The sequence below is a fragment of the Penicillium coprophilum genome (assembly GCF_028826855.1).
Source record: "Penicillium coprophilum strain IBT 35676 chromosome Unknown utg000002l_segment0_segment1, whole genome shotgun sequence".
Lineage (NCBI taxonomy): Eukaryota > Fungi > Ascomycota > Eurotiomycetes > Eurotiales > Aspergillaceae > Penicillium > Penicillium coprophilum.
This window is the reverse complement of record NW_026622722.1, coordinates 5,446,300-5,463,939: the sequence shown is the minus strand read 5'-3', so window position 1 is coordinate 5,463,939 and position 17,640 is coordinate 5,446,300. Positions and strand designations below refer to the sequence as shown.

The 17,640-nt window shown below is 48.5% G+C and overlaps 6 protein-coding genes across 6 annotated transcripts; 5 read left to right on the top strand and 1 right to left on the bottom strand.

The window, feature by feature from the left end:
* Positions 1 to 671: 671 nt before the first annotated feature.
* N7500_004134 (uncharacterized protein) lies at positions 672 to 1,099 on the bottom strand (the record flags this gene model as incomplete). The annotated part of the gene is made up of 2 exons (XM_056675280.1): positions 672 to 904; positions 991 to 1,099. 2 exons carry the CDS (start codon positions 1,097 to 1,099, stop codon positions 672 to 674), a joined length of 342 nt encoding a protein of 113 aa, XP_056535805.1.
* Positions 1,100 to 3,503: 2,404 nt separating this feature from the next.
* N7500_004133 (putative C2H2 transcription factor (Con7)) lies at positions 3,504 to 5,189 on the top strand (the record flags this gene model as incomplete). Its single annotated transcript, XM_056675279.1, has 3 exons — positions 3,504 to 4,142; positions 4,368 to 4,548; positions 4,837 to 5,189. The coding sequence occupies 3 exons, from the start codon at positions 3,504 to 3,506 to the stop codon at positions 5,187 to 5,189; spliced, it is 1,173 nt and encodes a 390-aa protein (XP_056535804.1).
* A 2,916-nt stretch (positions 5,190 to 8,105) lies between these two features.
* Positions 8,106 to 10,756, top strand: N7500_004132 (pentatricopeptide repeat-containing protein; the record flags this gene model as incomplete). Its single annotated transcript, XM_056675278.1, has 2 exons — positions 8,106 to 8,891; positions 8,978 to 10,756. 2 exons carry the CDS (start codon positions 8,106 to 8,108, stop codon positions 10,754 to 10,756), a joined length of 2,565 nt encoding a protein of 854 aa, XP_056535803.1.
* Positions 10,757 to 11,414: 658 nt separating this feature from the next.
* N7500_004131 (xenobiotic compound monooxygenase, DszA family) lies at positions 11,415 to 13,070 on the top strand (the record flags this gene model as incomplete). Its single annotated transcript, XM_056675277.1, has 4 exons — positions 11,415 to 11,534; positions 11,586 to 11,774; positions 11,826 to 12,073; positions 12,143 to 13,070. 4 exons carry the CDS (start codon positions 11,415 to 11,417, stop codon positions 13,068 to 13,070), a joined length of 1,485 nt encoding a protein of 494 aa, XP_056535802.1.
* Positions 13,071 to 13,162: 92 nt separating this feature from the next.
* Positions 13,163 to 14,468, top strand: N7500_004130 (Yip1 domain protein; the record flags this gene model as incomplete). Its single annotated transcript, XM_056675276.1, has 5 exons — positions 13,163 to 13,222; positions 13,350 to 13,470; positions 13,540 to 13,948; positions 14,010 to 14,159; positions 14,219 to 14,468. 5 exons carry the CDS (start codon positions 13,163 to 13,165, stop codon positions 14,466 to 14,468), a joined length of 990 nt encoding a protein of 329 aa, XP_056535801.1.
* Positions 14,469 to 14,969: 501 nt separating this feature from the next.
* N7500_004129 (uncharacterized protein) lies at positions 14,970 to 17,340 on the top strand (the record flags this gene model as incomplete). Its single annotated transcript, XM_056675275.1, has 4 exons — positions 14,970 to 15,009; positions 15,253 to 16,301; positions 16,371 to 17,213; positions 17,275 to 17,340. The coding sequence occupies 4 exons, from the start codon at positions 14,970 to 14,972 to the stop codon at positions 17,338 to 17,340; spliced, it is 1,998 nt and encodes a 665-aa protein (XP_056535800.1).
* Positions 17,341 to 17,640: the final 300 nt, after the last annotated feature.

Below are 17,640 nucleotides of genomic sequence, written 5' to 3'. Positions count from 1 at the left end.
CCTAGGCTCAGCAAAACCTGATTCTGACGTTCGAGGGAAAGAAAATAGCGAAGCCAAGCCTTTCCTATAATGATCGCCCCCTGAACAGAGCTTACAGCATACAATATACAACATAGGAAAATGACCGGAGAATACCCATATATTGTGCTCCGTACGGAGTTCATAGGCTCGACCAGAACCCTTGTGGGTACATTTCCGCCCTCTTTTTTTACTCCATTAGCCACCTCGTTTAACCTCATTCAGTTGAAATATGCGAGGATATTTTGATATTCCCAAGTTGCATTCAACGTAATTTGCGAGTATCTAATATCCAATATAAGAAGTAACATGCTAACATGGGCCCACGTGCATCCAGTGACACAAACGTCTGCAGGCCCTTGCGAGATTCAATTCAAAGAATTTTTCTCTTTTGATCTCTTTGAACGTCCAAATCCAAAGCCACAGCCGCGAACGGCGCCTTATATCACCCTAAATTAGGAATATGACCTGACCAAAAAAAAAAACAAACAAACAAAAAACAAAACGGGATACTGCCAAGTTCTCAAAATAACCTCTCAATAGATAAATATGCAACCCTGGAGATTTGCGAAATGCAACCAGGCACATGAAAACCGGGGACTGGGGCTTTCGAGTTGATCGTCCGAGAGTACAAAGTACTCCAAGCCAAGGTATTATTGATTGACCTCCGTATTCGTACGGAGTACTCCGTACAGCGCGACTGGATATGGAGCGGCTGCGGCGTCCAATGATTGACGCGCCATTTGAATTTGATATTGATCATCCCGTTCTGCTCTCGACACCGGATATCCCGCAATGGACTTGTGTGTTGTCCGCGCGGAGTCCGCCTGGTTCCACCATGTCGCTTGGAGAACGTCGGGTGTTTGCGATGGATTAATATTTATCCCTGATAAGGTATTGTGTAGAAGATACTGTGTCAGATGCAAATGCGACCCAAAAAAAAATCTCCCACCTCTCTTGCTTTTTCCTCACCGGCAGTGGAGGAACAGGTTCCGCCTGCGGGGGTGAGATCCAGCCCCTGAGAACGCCAATCATCAATTGAAGAAGACAGTGTCAGTTTTCCGAGCTGAGAGCCTTGCATGTTATTTTATTTTATTTTTTCTCTTTCTCTTTCTGACTCGCATTCAGTCTCTGGGTTTAACAGAGTACGGGTGTTTGATCCTCTTTGATTGGGAGGCTGAAGATCGAATCCAATGTAAATACTGTAAGAGGTATACCGTCATCCACTATGGGGTGAGCATTGAGCATACACTGGTCATACCGGAGAGCCGCCGAATATCTCCGCTCGCAATTTAATGTTCGCCGACCAATGGGCGAGACTCTGACTTTCCACGGAAATCCCGCTGGGAAAAATGATGGGCCCCTTTTCTCCTCTTTTCGTGGTATGTGCTTTGGTACTATAATTATCACATGAATCCATACAGAGTACGGAGCCCAGAGTCCAGAGTACAGAATACGTGATGGACAATGGCAGCGATATCAATTGGCAATGTGTATGCGCAGATCAATCTCGCAAGGCCGAGTACCATGGAATTGGAGAGACAGCTAGAACGGAATCAGATTGAAGTTGTTGAATATCAATTTCTAAGAATTTCCGAGATAAGTTCAGATGTCAGGAGATAGGCTCCGATCACCGGGAGTTCTCTTCCCCGCCCACGCGTCTTAGGTATTGTCATGGTTACGCGAGATATCCTCACTTGAAGAGAAACCGAAGAAAGTGGTCCGGCCTATGAAGCTTGTACCGGAGTACGGAGTACTCTCTCAATGGTATATCCCAAGGTTAAGCCTCAGATGTGAACATGGACCAGGGCAGTGTGCATTAACTGTGGGCAGTTTAAAGTACAAAGTACGAAGGATGTCCGTACCGAATACCTGTACTCTGTACTGAAAGTGCAACCCTTGAAGAAGCTATCACCGGCTTCAACCGCCTCGGCTGTGAACCTTTTTCAGACTTTGACGCTAAACTGGAACCAGTCAGGCCTATCCACCGAGCATTTCCATCTGAGCTCCACCACTTTTCTCCTATTGGTGTACGAGGAACCCTTCGTCCACGCTACTGGTCTTCCCGAGTCCCATTTCTTCTTCCCCCGACTTGCGCTACACCCTTTTCTACCCTAGTTCCCTCCCCTCTATACTCCTTTGAGACTCGGTTCCATCTCTTTCTCAAGGTTCCTCGGGCACGCCATTCTTTAGCGCCCATCTTGGTCAGGCTCAAGCCCTCCCCTGGCTCCTCTCTGACATCTTGGTACACACGGGCCATATACGCTAGGTTCTCCCTTGAGTTGCGGGTAGACTAAGAGGCCTCCAGTTGGGAACCTAACCAGTAGTCCTTAGTAAAAAACAACAACACCTGTTGACCTCAATCATGATATTTCATCCATAGTCAACCATTTCGATTAATGAGCAGAAGATCTTGAGAAAAATAGGTTGCCACTTCTCTTCTGGATGGTTCCGCTTTTTTTTTTCCCCCTTTCAAAAATCCAAAAAACCGAACAAAAAAAGTGTTATCACACAGACATGGAAAGCTTAGCCGGTAACGAGGGGAAAAAGGGGGCCAAGTTAAAGTGATTCGGAGGATTGTGTGGAAAAAGGGAATGGGCCGAGATCAAGATCGTTTAATTTCATTTTGATATATTCGAAAATTTCTCTTTTTATACTCCGTACTCTGTATCTTGTATGAATCTGATGTCCTACGCCATGTCCTAATACGGAATAGATACAGGTGAAACTCGGCTGTTATATGGTATTGCATATCTATAAACCATAAAAAAGACATAAAAAAAGAGAAGAAAAAGAAAAAAAAAAAAAGAAATGTAATTTTCAGATGACCAACGATATGGCCAACCAAAATTACCTGGTCCACAGGATCCACAACATCCTCGGATCCCACGAGGATTGCTTTTCCCTTCTCCTAATCGTCTCACCTTTTAGGCCGCTCTAAAGTCGCGTTGACTCCTGACCTTTTTTTATTTCTCTAGCTTCTTTTCCCCGTGGTTTTTCCGCCCCCGGTGCCTCGTGCTTACCGCCACCTGCAAGGCATCCTCGAACTAAGATTAAGCATCTAAGCACCTTGGTATCAACTTCAATTTTTTTTCTTTTTTTGGAAGCTACGCGCTTTCATCCTTGTGTTGTGAATTGTTTTTTCCCCCTCTCTAGCTTCAGATCTCTTATCTCAGCATCTGTGGCGCAAACCTGTTTGATCAGTGTTTCGCGACTCAACTTCCACCCCTCATATCAATTCCCTAGGAATTGAACTAAAAAAGAAAAAGGTACGTGAAGAATATAAATCTGGAGGTCAGCCACGATCCCAACGTGGCAACCTAGACTACCGTCCCTTGCTTGAAACGTGTCGGACCGACTCGTCAATTTCCCCGACTTTTTTTTCCAAGGCTCATTGTTGTCTCGACGCGTCTCCACACAGGTCCAACACACAAACCTCTTTTTCATAGATTCGTCGGCATCTTTGCGCGCGAATCTTTTCTTTTATGGACAACCGGCCCGCTTCCGAGTACGCACAGCCAGGTTCGCACCACCCAGACACCGTGACCGACGCACCTTCTGAACAAAAGCCTGCAGACCAATCTGCTGCTGCTGCTCACTACACCCCGCAACCCGAGGTCCGACCTACGCCGCAGTACACCCCACAACCTGAGGTTCGACCCAATATTTCGTCGGCCAACACCCCTCAGTCGGATTACGGTCTGAACCCTCCGCCGACCGCCCGCTCGCCTGCCTACCAGGACTACCTTCACCGTCCTCCCCAGTCCTACACCCCCAACTCCCAACCCGGTGGCACGGCAGGTATGGCTCAAGCAACAAGTCCGTTCAACACCTTGCCTACGGGCCCGCGCAGTCCGCACTCCAAGTCTGACGCGCCCGTTCCTATAGATCCTTCGCTTCCGGCCAACAGCCCCACCTATCCTCCTCCCTACTCTCCTTATCAGCCTCAGGGGCATGAGATGGCGCAGTACCAGGGTCATCCCCCTCCGCCGCAGCATATGTACGCGCGTCCGGATTGGCCTCATAGCTATGGACAACAGCATCATGGATTGCCGGGGCCCTATGCTTCCCCGGCCACAACGGTTGGTTCCACCTCTCCTGCACTAGGGCGACGCGATTCAAAGGTATGTTTTTGATGATTCCTGGGGGATTACCTGAAGGCTTTTTACTTTGTTCAATCATTGTTGTCTTGGATGCCTCCGGGGTTGACTCAGCAGTCCGTGGGTCACTGTCCTAGGGATTGTCAAAAACAGCGTGTCTTTGCCCCTCAACCGCCTCCTTCCGAGATGGAATTGGGAGTGATGAGTTTATTGGGTTTGATCAAAGCTAATTCATTTGATTTCATCTAGGTCTACTCATTTGTCCCAATTCCTGGCGCACAGCAGCATAAGCGTCCTCGTCGTCGTTACGAGGAAATTGAGCGCATGTATAAGTGTGGATGGAACGGATGTGAGAAAGCATACGGTACTCTCAACCATTTGAACGCACACGTGACCATGCAATCGCACGGTGCGAAGCGTACTCCTGAGGGTAGGTTCATCTCATTTTCCTTGGTTTTAGATGTTTATTGGCCCATGCGACTGAGATCTTGGGATCTTTTGTCGCAAATGGCTAGATCGGGTTAGCGCCGGCCGTTGGACGCTAGTGAGTTACACTAGATGTCGCGGGGCCCGCAGTAGCGTGGTCGACGGCGTGGAGTTTAAGCTTGCCTCTTATGCCTACCCGTTGTCCCCTCGCTAGCACGCAGAGTCCCATACTGGTTCCCATTTTGGCAAAATTGGTTTTCACTACCCAAGTTCCCTGCTGACCATACTTTAGAATTCAAGGAAATCCGCAAGGAATGGAAGGCCCGCAAGAAGGAGGAAGAGGCCCAGCGCAAGGCTATTGAGGAGCGTGAGCGTGCTGCTGCTCAGGCTGCCCAGGCCAATCAGGTCGAACCTCCCAACTCCTCCGACCCATCCCACGGACAGCCGCCTGCTTACGCCGGTGGAGTCCGCCCTCAACTCCCTCCGATCGGATACCAGCCGGCGGATAGCCAGGTCCCCAGCCAGTACGGGGGTCCTCCTCCTGGCGGTGGCATGGTCTACCAGAACAACGGACAGATGGCCTACCCTCCCAACTACCCTCACTCTCCCTACCAGAGCGGACCGGTGTACCCGCAACGTGAGTAATGTCGCAGCCTCTTCTCTCTATACCAGGATCGACCCTCTGGACTTCTCTTTCGACAAGGGCATCCTCGCCCGACCTGTCTGCTGATGCATGAATTCGCTACGGCTTCCAGAGACTCAATCCACCAACTATCCGCAATAATCTTCCCCTCATAATCACGTCTTCCGCCATGGACCTACACGGATGGAAATGCATTTGCTTTTTCTCTCTCCTCACGATATCCCCTGTCCTTGACTAATGTCCTCGTCCTGGATTCCGATTCCCATCCCCCCCCACCACATCATTTCCACTCCCAATTATTTCGTGCTATGATACCAACCTCTGCGACTTTTAATCCTGAATCTGTCTAAGAGTGGCTTTTCCAGCTTTGTTCTATACCTGTCATCCTTTTTGTGTTAGAGTGCATCGAGCTGAGAGGGTGTGCTGCCCTTCTGCCCCTTATCTCTGTTCTGTTTCCTACTTGAAATTTGATGCAGAAGCGGTGTATGTCTTACCTTTGTTTGCCCGTTTGCTGGGCTGTGGTTTCAAGAGTGGTTGGGCGATGGATTATTCGCATCTGTTCATTATTGACAGCATTCTCCCAAAATCGTTTCCCCGGGGGCTCTTTGTCTTAGTTCTGTTTGTTTGTCATCTCCTTTGGTCTATCTTAACTTTGCTACATGCAAGTATGCTCTCTTTATCTCCTCTCTCTTGTTTCCATTTTCTTTTTATAACGTACATTACGCTCTACGGGGTCATGCTCCAATCTGATTATGTGTATTATTCATTTCCATTTGTTCCTTTGCCTCTTTCGTGAATCATCAGCAATAAGCTTGAGTATTGGTTATTCTCGCTGTCTTCTGTAGTGTACTACATACCTGAGAACAATCTATGTGACTAATGCTACAATTTTCACTAACACGTAAACAAGGTTAGGAAGCAGAATCTGCCAAATGCACGACAATACAATCATGGCTTAGAAGAAGAGAAAAACACATCCATAAAATTGCTCTGCTATATGCCAGCCTGATCTAAGGATGTTATCAGAATCAGAAAAGGCATAGATAGCCGAACTAGAAAGAATCAAACAGGTCTTATTGGCGTATGAATAAATCAATTTAAGCAACAAATAAGATGAACCACGTCTAAGATCAGCACTAAGTAGTACCGGCATTTGCCGACGACCGAGCACAATACCATGCATCGAAAGCTGTTTGTGCGTATGCGCTGGCAACTACTGCACGAGGTACATATGCGAGTGTGTACCTGACTAGGACTAAATAAGACAAAGCGTAGCACTGTATCTGTGGGCTGTACAGCATACATAAGACAGGAAGCTAGTATACGGTACAGTAAAGTGTCTCCACGTGTTGGACGTTAGTATCAGCCACCGATATCATCGTGGGGGGGAATCTGGTAATTTTCCTTTTAGAGTTATTCCTAATCATTTCTAGCTTGCTTCCTCTTCTTGCCTAGCTAGCCGCATGCTATGTCACATTTCTTAGTGCTTAGTCTGTTTCTCGTGTACTCCACTGGTGCTTCTTAGCCTGGGGCTAGTGTCGTGTGCTACTCTAGGCTGTGCATGTGGCATGTGGCACAGGTACTCCGTATAGGTACTCAGTACAAATGTATATAGTTCTAGATGGTGCTTGATATCTATAGGTTTTGCTTATCTCTCCAGAGTTCCTTTACCTCTCTTGTTTTCCCTTCATATCGCTAGTATCTTAAAATGACTGGCATCTTCATTTTATTTGAGACAGAGCATATCACACAGGGGGTCTCCAAGCATATCTATACCTGAACGTATTCACCATTGCGAATCATAGACTTTTCGGTGTGATACTATTCTCAGCGTGTTGTGCTTGGTTCCTTTTTTCTAAGCAATCTCGTATTATTTACTAGTAGTAAATCCTTTCCCCCACACCCCACATTTAGTTCGTATACGGATGGATATGCCAAGTGACTAAATAATGCGGCGATCGAAGTAGTATTTCAACCTCCAAACTGGTGGAAAATGGTAAGGTGAAGAGTATTTAGGTTTTAGGACTCCATGAAAAGGTATTCAACCCATTTCAGAGGTGGCGTCGTCTCCAGACTATTGTTTCTTTTCTAGTACCTCTTTTCCAAACCCCCGAAGCTCACTTGAATCTTAATGTGGCCTTTGAGACTAGAGCTGGGTTGTACACCTGCTGTAACCTAAGATTAGCGACTGGTTTACCCGAATACAAGCACTTGGAGGTAAAGGAAACATGTCTACTATATAGCCATACAATGTCATCGATTTTTAGATCGTGGTTTGATGATTGTGCGTATTTGTATTTGCATGATGGCAATTTTTGGGTACAATGAAAGTTCCGAAACCTATGGCATCGGCTGGACGTCGAAGATCCAATAATAGAACATCAATGAGATAACAAAAGTGATATAGAGATATCTATATGAAGCTTCATGCCCGCTTCAAGGTTGATTTGAAGTAGGTAATTACATACCAGTAGTCATCCACGGATCAGTGCATGAGCTAAGTGTAACGTAGATCCAGATATCCCAAGGAACTAGTAAACTAGTAAAACACTTAAACGCACAGAAGACTCTTGGAAATGACCTCTAGCGCTCCCGTCAAGGCCCGCAGGGAACATGGGTTGGAATGGGAACTAAACTACTTGCAGTCTAGGCCTCGAGGAACTGAGATAGCCTCAGGCAGACATTCTGACGCCTGAAAATATGCCCGAATATACAGGCACCAGGACTAGACCCGATATGAACTAGCGTCCGGTCCTACGAAATTGTTTCGCGGTCCATCTCCGGACATGCAATGAGGAAATAATAATCTGTTCTTCGTGTTTTTCAATTTTGCCACTGTTCCAGTGCTGAATCCGTGTCTCCTTTCTAGCATTGTGCAGGACACAAGCTTACCACCTGGAGATCACAGTAATCCGGTCATGACATTTCGGTTTCCAGGCTCGCTCGTGAACAGAGCTTTGCGCAGTCGAATTCTTACCGCGCAGCAATACCGTGCTGCTACTGCATCCCAACGACTACCACAGACATGGATTGCCTCAAGTGACTACCGCCGCTATACTTCCTCCCACAACCGCCCTACCGATAGAGATAGCGATTCTCACCGCATAAGACATGGCCCAGAACGCTACGAGAGGGTTGGCGATAAGCATTTTAAAAATCGGCATGGCAATAGACGGGATGTTCAGAATGTTAAATCCAGGGAAAACCATGACGTTTTGATGGCCATTGCGTCAGGTTCCTTTACCGGGCGATACAACGACCGTGAAGCTTCTGCAAGTGAGGCCGTGGATCCCGAGGCTGCTGAAAGCGAGGACCTGGAGAACGACCCCTATGATTACCAGGATGGCGAAAGCGAGGCGCAGGAGAACGATGTCTCTGGTGACAAAGTATCCGAAGAACACGATCTGGAGGCCGATACCGCCGATGGCGAGACTCCTGAGAAAGTCCGTTTTGGTGGCTCGCCTGGAGAAATGCCCAAACTCACACCTAAGATTATCAATGAGGAGTTGAAATGGTTGAATGACCCCCGCAGAATGGCGGATCGGGTCGCGCGTATCTTGCACAGTGGTAATCCGGCTCTGGCCGCAGCCTTGGTTCGTGCTGGAACAAAGCAGGGCTTGAGATGTGATGTTGCCTGGAATCATCTCCTACAATACTGCATGGATCAAAATCACCCGCAGGCTGCATTTAAATTCTACAATGATGTGAGTTCTGTTTTGTGGTGCTCCCACCCCAGGAGTTGCCCGAGTTTGAGGTTTGGACTTGTATGCTGACATATCTTCTCTCCCAGATGAAAAAACGTGGCAGGAGACCAACTCCTAGAACGTACACGATCATGTTGAAGGGCTTTAGCGCAGCCCCAAGGTCATTAGCTATTGCCAAGACTGCCGCCTCTGTCTATCGCTCGATTGATTCACCAAACTCAGGAGTCAAGCTTGATATCATACACACCAACGCTATGCTTACAGTTTGCCACCGTCATTGGGATATGGATCGGCTGTGGAAAATTGCCGGTGACCTACCCGAAGAGGGACCAGGTGCCCCGGATGCTACCACATACACCATTATCTTGAACGCAGTCCAATTCGCAGCTCGCAGAGATGTGGAGAAGAAGTCTCCCAATGAGATTGAACAGATCCTCGAACGGAAAGCTCAGGTCATTACCGAAGGCAAGCGGATTTGGGCCGACATCCTCTGGCGCTGGAAGAACCAAACCTTGAAAATTGACAATGAACTTGTCAACGCCATGGCCAGCTTGCTTCTGGAAGGAGGTAGTGATATTGACTGTTACAATGTCATGGAACTGTACAAGCAAACCATGGGGATTCCCATACTGCAAAAGCGACCCACCGAGAATGAGAAGACGACCCGCCGCAGAATCACACCCGAACAAACCCAGGCTATTGAGGTCCAAGAGGCTACGCGACAATCAAATATGGAAGATTTGCCGTTTGTAGACGAGAATAATCGACCGATCGAAAGTTTGGAAGCGGCCGTGGAAGTCGAGAAGGACTTGAGAGAAGAAGTAGAGGAGGTGGAGAAAGAGGAGGAAGAAATGGAAGAGGAGGAGGAAGAAGAAGACTTTACAGAACTCTTCAAACCCGTCGTTCCCCAGGCGGAGGAGCTATCATTCCTCAAACCAGACAGCAAGGAACTAACTCTTATCCTGAATGCTTGTTTCACCATGACCCAAGGGTCTGAGGGTGGACAAGCCTACTGGAAACACATGACTTTGGAAGACCACGATTACCGCATTGACCCCGACACATTCACCTACATCCAATACTTCCGCCTCCTCCGCATCTCTCGCTCCAGCAAAATCAGTGTCAAAACAATGCGGGAGCAGATGGTTCCCTCCGGCCAAGCAACCGGAACAGCATTCCACGTCGCTCTGAGTGTCTGCCGCCGTGATCGCCGCAACCATTCAGTTCTCCAACACGCAAACGAGCTGCTCGGGTTGATGGACAAAGCATTGATTCTCCCAGATATTCGCGTCCTCGAGGGTTACCTCGAAACGATCCAGGTCCTTTCTGCCAACCCGTCCGTCCTTCTGCACCTCAGAGGACTCGACACAGCCGAAAACTCCAAATCCTCCAAACCCACCAAACTGCATGAGATGGGCAGGAAGCTACAAGCGAAGCTGCGACTAGCTGCTGTCGCCACCTTGCGGCCTTATATCCTCCAGCTACACGAGGCAATGGAGAACGGTAAACCAGAGTCGAAGACTCGCTGGAGTGCGATCCAGAACACACTGTCAGATTCTGTCGCCGGTCCGGCGGCTGTGAAGATCATGTCGCGGGTTCGTCTGGTGGTTGACGACACTCTTAAGCTTGATTATAAGACTTATGTCTCCAAGGCCGAGCGCAAGGCTCTTGAGGCTGACTCGAATATGCTGAAGAAGTATTCTGATAAGGATGTCATTGCGGCGTGGAAGAGAAAGAAGGTATACCCGACGCTTCAGCAGAAAGAGGAGGCTCGGGAACGCATCAAAAAATTCCAGTGGGAGGCTCAGAAGTCTCGGAACCAAGAAAGACTGGATCAGCAAGAGGCCTTTTCCGGAGACGCATAGATTGAGGCTTGGTCGAATTCGTGGTCTTGGACACGATAGAATCGAGTGAGATCTGGATTGTATTATGTTTGTATATTACACACTGGGGGCTATAGATGGCGTTGCATATTTGCATTATGTACATAATACCATTTGGTACATTCTCTACTTCTAACATGGAACAATAATTAAGATTCTAAAGGAATTTGATGTTGCTGTCAACTTGTAAGATGTATGGTCCTTCAACCATTTTTCTATCCAGTGTCAAGTGATAGATTCAACCATTATCATTATTAACCTGGAATTTCTACTGTAGATAAGATCGATTGAAAGGAGTATAGTATGTAACGACTTGCCGAATCGGGTTAACGAACAAAGTGTCACGCCATCTGACAGCCGATGATAGAATGCATACAATGTTGGCAATACAGTGGAGATGATTGATTTACACACAATTTACACCAAGTAGGAAGTTCACCTGTCAGGGCTCTCGGAAGTTTGCCGTGCCCCGATTGTCGATGGCGCAAGATACGTGTGCGATGGGCAAATTCCGAGACGGTGCGGGGATAGTCCCTGGACAAAGCAGTTTGGGACAGGGGTTGGGTCACTTATAGACCATCGCTAGATATTTAAACACGAGGAAGCCTACGAAACATCTTTACTCCAGAGATTGCGAATCATGGGAGACAGCGCAGATAAGAGCCAGTATGGCTCAGCCACCGGCAATGGGAAAAAACAGATTTTGCTTAATGCTTTTGACATGTCGACCGTGGGACACCTATCCCCTGGACAATGGAAGGTTGGTATAGGAATTGAAGTTTGAAGGGCCGAAATGCTGACAGCTCCGCAGAATCCCAAAGACAAGTCAGCGACCAAGCGAACACTCGGCTACTGGATAGATTTGGCGAAATTATTGGAGCGCGGTGGAATCAACGCATTGTTCCTGGCAGATACAACTGGAGGGCACGATACCTATGAAGGCAAAGTGGACGAGTGTATTCGGCGCGCGGCGCAATGGCCCGTGACGGACCCGACTATCGTGAGTGTCAATGAGACAAAAGTTTCGATATGAGTCTGACGATCTGTTAAGCCCATTTCGGCAATGGCTGCAGTAACAAAGAATCTGGCGTTTGGCATCACGGCCTCGACTTCATTTGAGCAGCCATTTTTGCTGGCCAAGCGCTTTTCAACTTTGGACCATTTGACCAATGGTCGACTGGGTTGGAACATCGTGACCTCATATAAGAAAGCGGCGTTCAAAGCGATTGGTCTGGATACGCCGATTGAGCATGACGAACGGTACCGCCAGGCAGATGAGTATTTGAGGGTGCTTTATAAGTGAGTTAGATGCCCATGGATCAGCTAGGTGATGCCGTTGAAGACTGACTCAGCCGCTGTTATGTGTAGATTGTGGGAGGGTTCCTGGGCTCCTGACGCGCTGTCGCCCAACCCCGAAACAGACACGTATATAGACCCGGAGAAAGTCCGCCAGATCAACCACAAGGGCAAATACTTCTCATTGAGCACACGGCACATCGTCGACCCATCTCCGCAGCGGACGCCATTCCTTTTCCAAGCAGGGACTTCGCCTGCAGGATCGGAATTTGCTGCAACCCATGCGGAGGCAATCTTTGTCTCTTCCCATTCCCCAGAGGTGTTGCGGCCGAATATTGCAAGAATCCGCAAGTTAGCCGCAGAAAAGGGCCGTGATCCACAGTCAATCAAGTTCTTTGGTACCTTCACACCCATTGTAGGCGAGACAGACGAAGAGGCGTGGGCGAAGTACGAGGAGCTAAAGAAGTACGCCTCGGTGATTGGAGGACTGGTTCTTTTCAGCGGATGGACGGGTATCGACATTTCCAAAATCCCATTGGATCAAGACATCACGGCTGCTGACTCGCTGGAGGCAAACAAAATCACGAGCTTGCTTGATTCATTGCTCACGACTAGCAAGGATATCCCGCGCTGGACACCTCGCGTAGTTGCTGAGAGGGCTGCAATCGGTGGTCTTGGTCCGGTGGCTATTGGAAGCCCTGCTACGGTTGCCGATGAGATGGAACGCTGGATCCGAGAGGCTGACCTCGATGGGTTCAATCTTGCCTATGTTACCACGCCTGGCACCTTTGAAGATGTGGTAGACCTGCTCATCCCTGAGCTGAGGCGACGTGGTATTTATCCTGAGCTTCCAGACCCCTCAGAGCCATCTCTCACAGCCCGTGAGAAGATATTTGGCAGGGGACAGAAAGAGCTCAGGGCTGATCATACTGGAAGCAAGTACAAATATGATGTGTATCAGGAGGAGGAACCTTATGTTGCCGGTGCCGAGGGAAATTGATTGTCAAATTAATGACATCGAATGAACATTCAATCTACATATGAACATAGACAGAACTCTTGGATAATTAGAAAGCCCGTGATCTGCAAGACATGCATTTTGAGAGTGAAAAGGTGAAACAAAACGTGCCTGGTAAGATTACCCGTGACCTGGTACGTAATGCCACTCTAGCCTTTCCGGGACAGCTTGGCCAACTCGTCTCCATACTCCTCGATTACCTTGACCTTTCCTGTCGACTTCGCCTCTGAGAGGACTCAAGGCGTGCCATTCTTGTGCTAGTTTTTCGACCATCACGACCTTACTACGTGGACCATGGCTACCGTACACCACAACTACCCCCATGGTGACCCCCATGATGATGATTCTCTCCTTGGTGATGATTTGATCGAAGCTGACGACGGTGAGTACTTTTCTCTGCCGTTCTTGACTACTAGTATATCAGCATGATCCTAATTCGGTGGAATTCTAGCCATCGAAGCTGACGATCCCCTGCGCGATACCTCCGACACGGCCCCTCTGCGAGGCAACATCGAATCTTCCTCAAGCGGCCGAGGCAATACCTCTGGCTATGGCAATTACCTAACATCCTCTATCGGTGGTGAAGATCGCCGCGCGACGCAAAATACCATCGATGAGAGTGTTTGGGAGACATTGTCACGCGACTTGGTTGCCGTGTGGGAGAAGATGCGCCAGGTGCTTTGGCCGAAGTACTTGCTTGGAGGAATGATGCAGCGTGGAGGCAGTGGCACCGCTGATCCTGAGCAAGGTGGAGTGTCTGGATTCGGTGGTAACCTTCGGGGACTCGTTGGACGCTGGCCGGATGCCGACGTTGTCCTGCAGGGTGGCATGAGCGAAGGGTTGCGGGACTGGGATCTCTGGTAAGCTATCTCACCCACGAGAACAATTAGCAGAAAAAACTAACGGAAGCGTTTACTTCAGGGGACCGCTTGTGTTTTGTCTAGTCCTGAGTTTGTTCCTGTCAATCGCAAAGGGTGACCAATCCTCAGCAGTCTTCTCGGGTGTTTTCTGTCTTGTCTGGATTGGAGAAGCGGCCGTGACTCTCCAGATCAAGCTCCTTGGTGGCAAGATGTAAGTGTTGTATGGGTGATTTCTTAATATCGCTGTTTACTGACATTGCGACCTCTTAGTTCTTTCTTCCAGTCGATTTGTATCATCGGTTATACACTATTCCCCTTGGTCATTGCCGCAATGCTGAGCGCACTGGGACTTCCTACTATCGCACGCATACCGGTATATCTTGTGTTAGTCGCATGGTCGTTAGCAGCTGGAGTAAGCATCTTAGGAGGGTCGGGAGTGGTGCGGAACCGTGTCGGCATCGCAGTGTACCCGCTGTTTGTGTTCTACATTGCGATCGGATGTCTCTGTTTTATCAGTTAAGGCTCTCTATGATATTGTGCTCAAGAGTTGGAGAAATGCGCCGTCACATGCCTCTGATAGGCATCGGCAAAACCTCAATAACGTTGGATATTAGAATAGCGTGGATACCGGTATATCCCAGACTTGAATTGAATTTATGTGTATTGTTCTACCGAGGCAACGATAGATGATTGTTTTAGATCAATACGCTTTGTTTTCCATCCCATTGACGCTCTCTATTCAGAGAATCCCGTTTGTTGGGCCCCGCACCCGGCGGTCAAGTTATAAGAACCGGCAAGCTAGCTTTTCCTTCTTCTCTCACCTTTGCACCCTCCCATCCTCTTGTTCTTCTGTTCGCAAAGCTTGCAAAGTTGAAATCTTCCATTCTTCGTCGATTCGGCTGGTCCCAATCGATCCGATCTGTTCATCTGCGGTTATCGTGACCTGTGAAGCTCCGTTCAACCCAATTTTGACACCTGGAAATACCGAATCTCTTGAAGTTTGTCCTCAGGACGCGACACCATGTCTCCTGCTTCCCGTGAGCATAACCCCTCGGCAGGTGGTGTGTCATCATTGCTTGGGCGCATAGCCTCAAATCCCCCACATAGTTGGGCAGTTTCGCTAACAACTCCAAAGCTCCGGAAACAGAGCAACTGAAAATGGACCAAAGAGGTACGTATTAGTTGATCCAGGGATCTGTCATTGTTCCGCGACGCATCGTCCATCTCTATTTTCTTTACTCTTTGCCACGGCTTTCTCCGACGTTCATGTGATCTGACCATATCGTCTTACAGTAACCGCGCAGTCGCCCCCTCCGACAATGACAGCGGCGAACGCCCCGTGCGACAACAGCTCAAAGAGACCAATCTCGGTGCTGTGGGCGAAATGAACGGCTCTGCCCGTCCGAACCGAAAGCGCTCCCTCGACAACACAGATGGAGCAATCGACACACCTCCAACCAAACGATCTCGGGAGTGTACCCCGGACAACCCAAAGGCTTCCACCGGAGACAAATCCAACCACGCCGGAATCCCCAAAGATGCGACTACTCAAAGTGTGAGTGAGAATGTGCTGGCCACAACGCCTGCGAACACTATCCCCGAGACCAAGATCCAGTTTCCCCTGGTCCTCGAGATTAAGGTTTCAATTGGTGGATCTGAGCAAATCAGCCATTTGACCGTCCCTGTTGAGATCGATATCAAGCTGCCTGCTGGAGTAGTCTCCTTGGCTTGCTCGACTTCGAGACCCTCTCAAGGCGAATCCCTCAAAATTCATGTCACCAGCCCTTCTGCAAAGCCTATCCCATCAGGAAACCCTTCCCCTGGACACTCTTCCCCTGGACACTCTACCTCTGGACACTCTACCACTGGGAACCCTTCTCTCAAACAATCTTCATCTGGACATGATGTATCTGAACACTACACACATGACGACCCTTCATTCTACGTATATGAAGATCCTGAGTCAATTGGAGGTTCCTCATCTGAAGACTCTCTGCCTGACTACCGTTCACCTGAATTCCCGTCCTCTCCGCCTCCTGTCCCACACAGTCCAACGCATCCCGATTACCCCAGACCCACGGTTGAAATTATTGGTTCTAACCACTCTCATTCCCCACAGAATCTTGAAACGACCGCCGGCGAAAACGGAGATGACTCTTCACAAATTCTCAAGAAGAAACGGAGTCGAGAACAACTTGAAGATGATATCTCGAAGAATTCCCACGCTGCGACTGGCCCCGCTCCCGGTTTGACCGAGACAACTTCAACGGACGCGAAATCTACTGCCGAAGGACAACCTGAGAAGAAGAGACCCCGCGATAATTCGGAAGAGCGCAAGGCCAAGGTGGACCAGGTAAGTTTGCTCCCTTGACTTTCCCACCTCTTTTGTCCCCCGTCTTTCACTAACGCTTACTTCTGACAGACTTTCACCGCGAGTGCATTCGGGCAGTCCGCCAACTCACCATCACCATTCGCAATGCCTGCAACTAAATCGACATCTGATGCTTCGCCTTTTGCAACAACCGGTGCCTCTGCTACTGGTTTCGGTGCCCTCGGATCTGGTTTCTCTGCCTTCGGCAGCGCTTTCTCTGCTCCATCTGGTAAACTTACCAGTTTCGCGTCTCCCAATGCACCCGCCGATTTCTCTGGAACAACCGGTAAACTGACCAGTTTTGCATCTGCCAACGCTCCTTCTAGTTTCTCTGGAACATCTGGTAAACTAACCAGTTTCGCGTCTCCTAATGCCCCTGCTTCCTTTGGCGAGTCCGGTGACAAGACCCTTGGCGCAAAACAATCTGATGACGAAGAGAGTGACAATGAAGCGGCGGGTGAAACCGATGGCACCTTTGTTGCTGAGAAGACCGATGAGCGTTTCCACGAACAAACTGGTATGGACCCCTCCTTGCATCTTTTCCCCAGGATCCCAAAAATGGCCAGTCACTTATTTCCACGTGAAAAATTAGTTGAAACCGGCGAAGAAAACGAGACCACCCAATTCACAGCCAAGGGCAAGCTGTACTACTTTGACGACAAGAAATGGAAGGAGCGTGGCATTGGCACCTTCAAGGTCAACCTCAAGACGGAATCCAGCGGAAAGAAATCTGGTCGTATGATCATGCGCGCCGATGGTGCCTTGCGTGTTATGTTGAACAGTGCGATTTGGCAGAGCATGCCCTTTGGCGATAGCAAGAGTGCTCGCCCGACCACTCGGGATATTTATCTCGCCAGCAAGGAAGACGACAAAGTTATCAGCCTCCTTCTTCGGGTAAGTCTTCAGATCATTATCACTGAAATCTTTTGAATTTAATACTAACAAAATAACACAGCTTGGCAGCGAAAAGCCCGCTCAGGAATTGTATGATGTGCTAAAGGACATCCTGGAGAAGATCTAAGCTACATGTGGTCATGTCGATACATGTAAATTAAGAAAACAACACAAAAAAAGAAAAAAAAAGAACCACTCTTGTGGGGGTTCAAAGTTGTTATTGCAGATTTGAGCGATCTTTAATACACTTGTGTTAATACTGAATCTTCTTTCAGCATTGCATGTTGTCTCATATTCCACGACGCATTTATACTACGGACAGTCTACTACTGCCAGTGCACCAGTTCAGATTTTGTCTGTAGTATTCTTTATAATCCGAACACTTGATATAATACCCTAATCCTATATACGAGTTGAAAATTGAAGT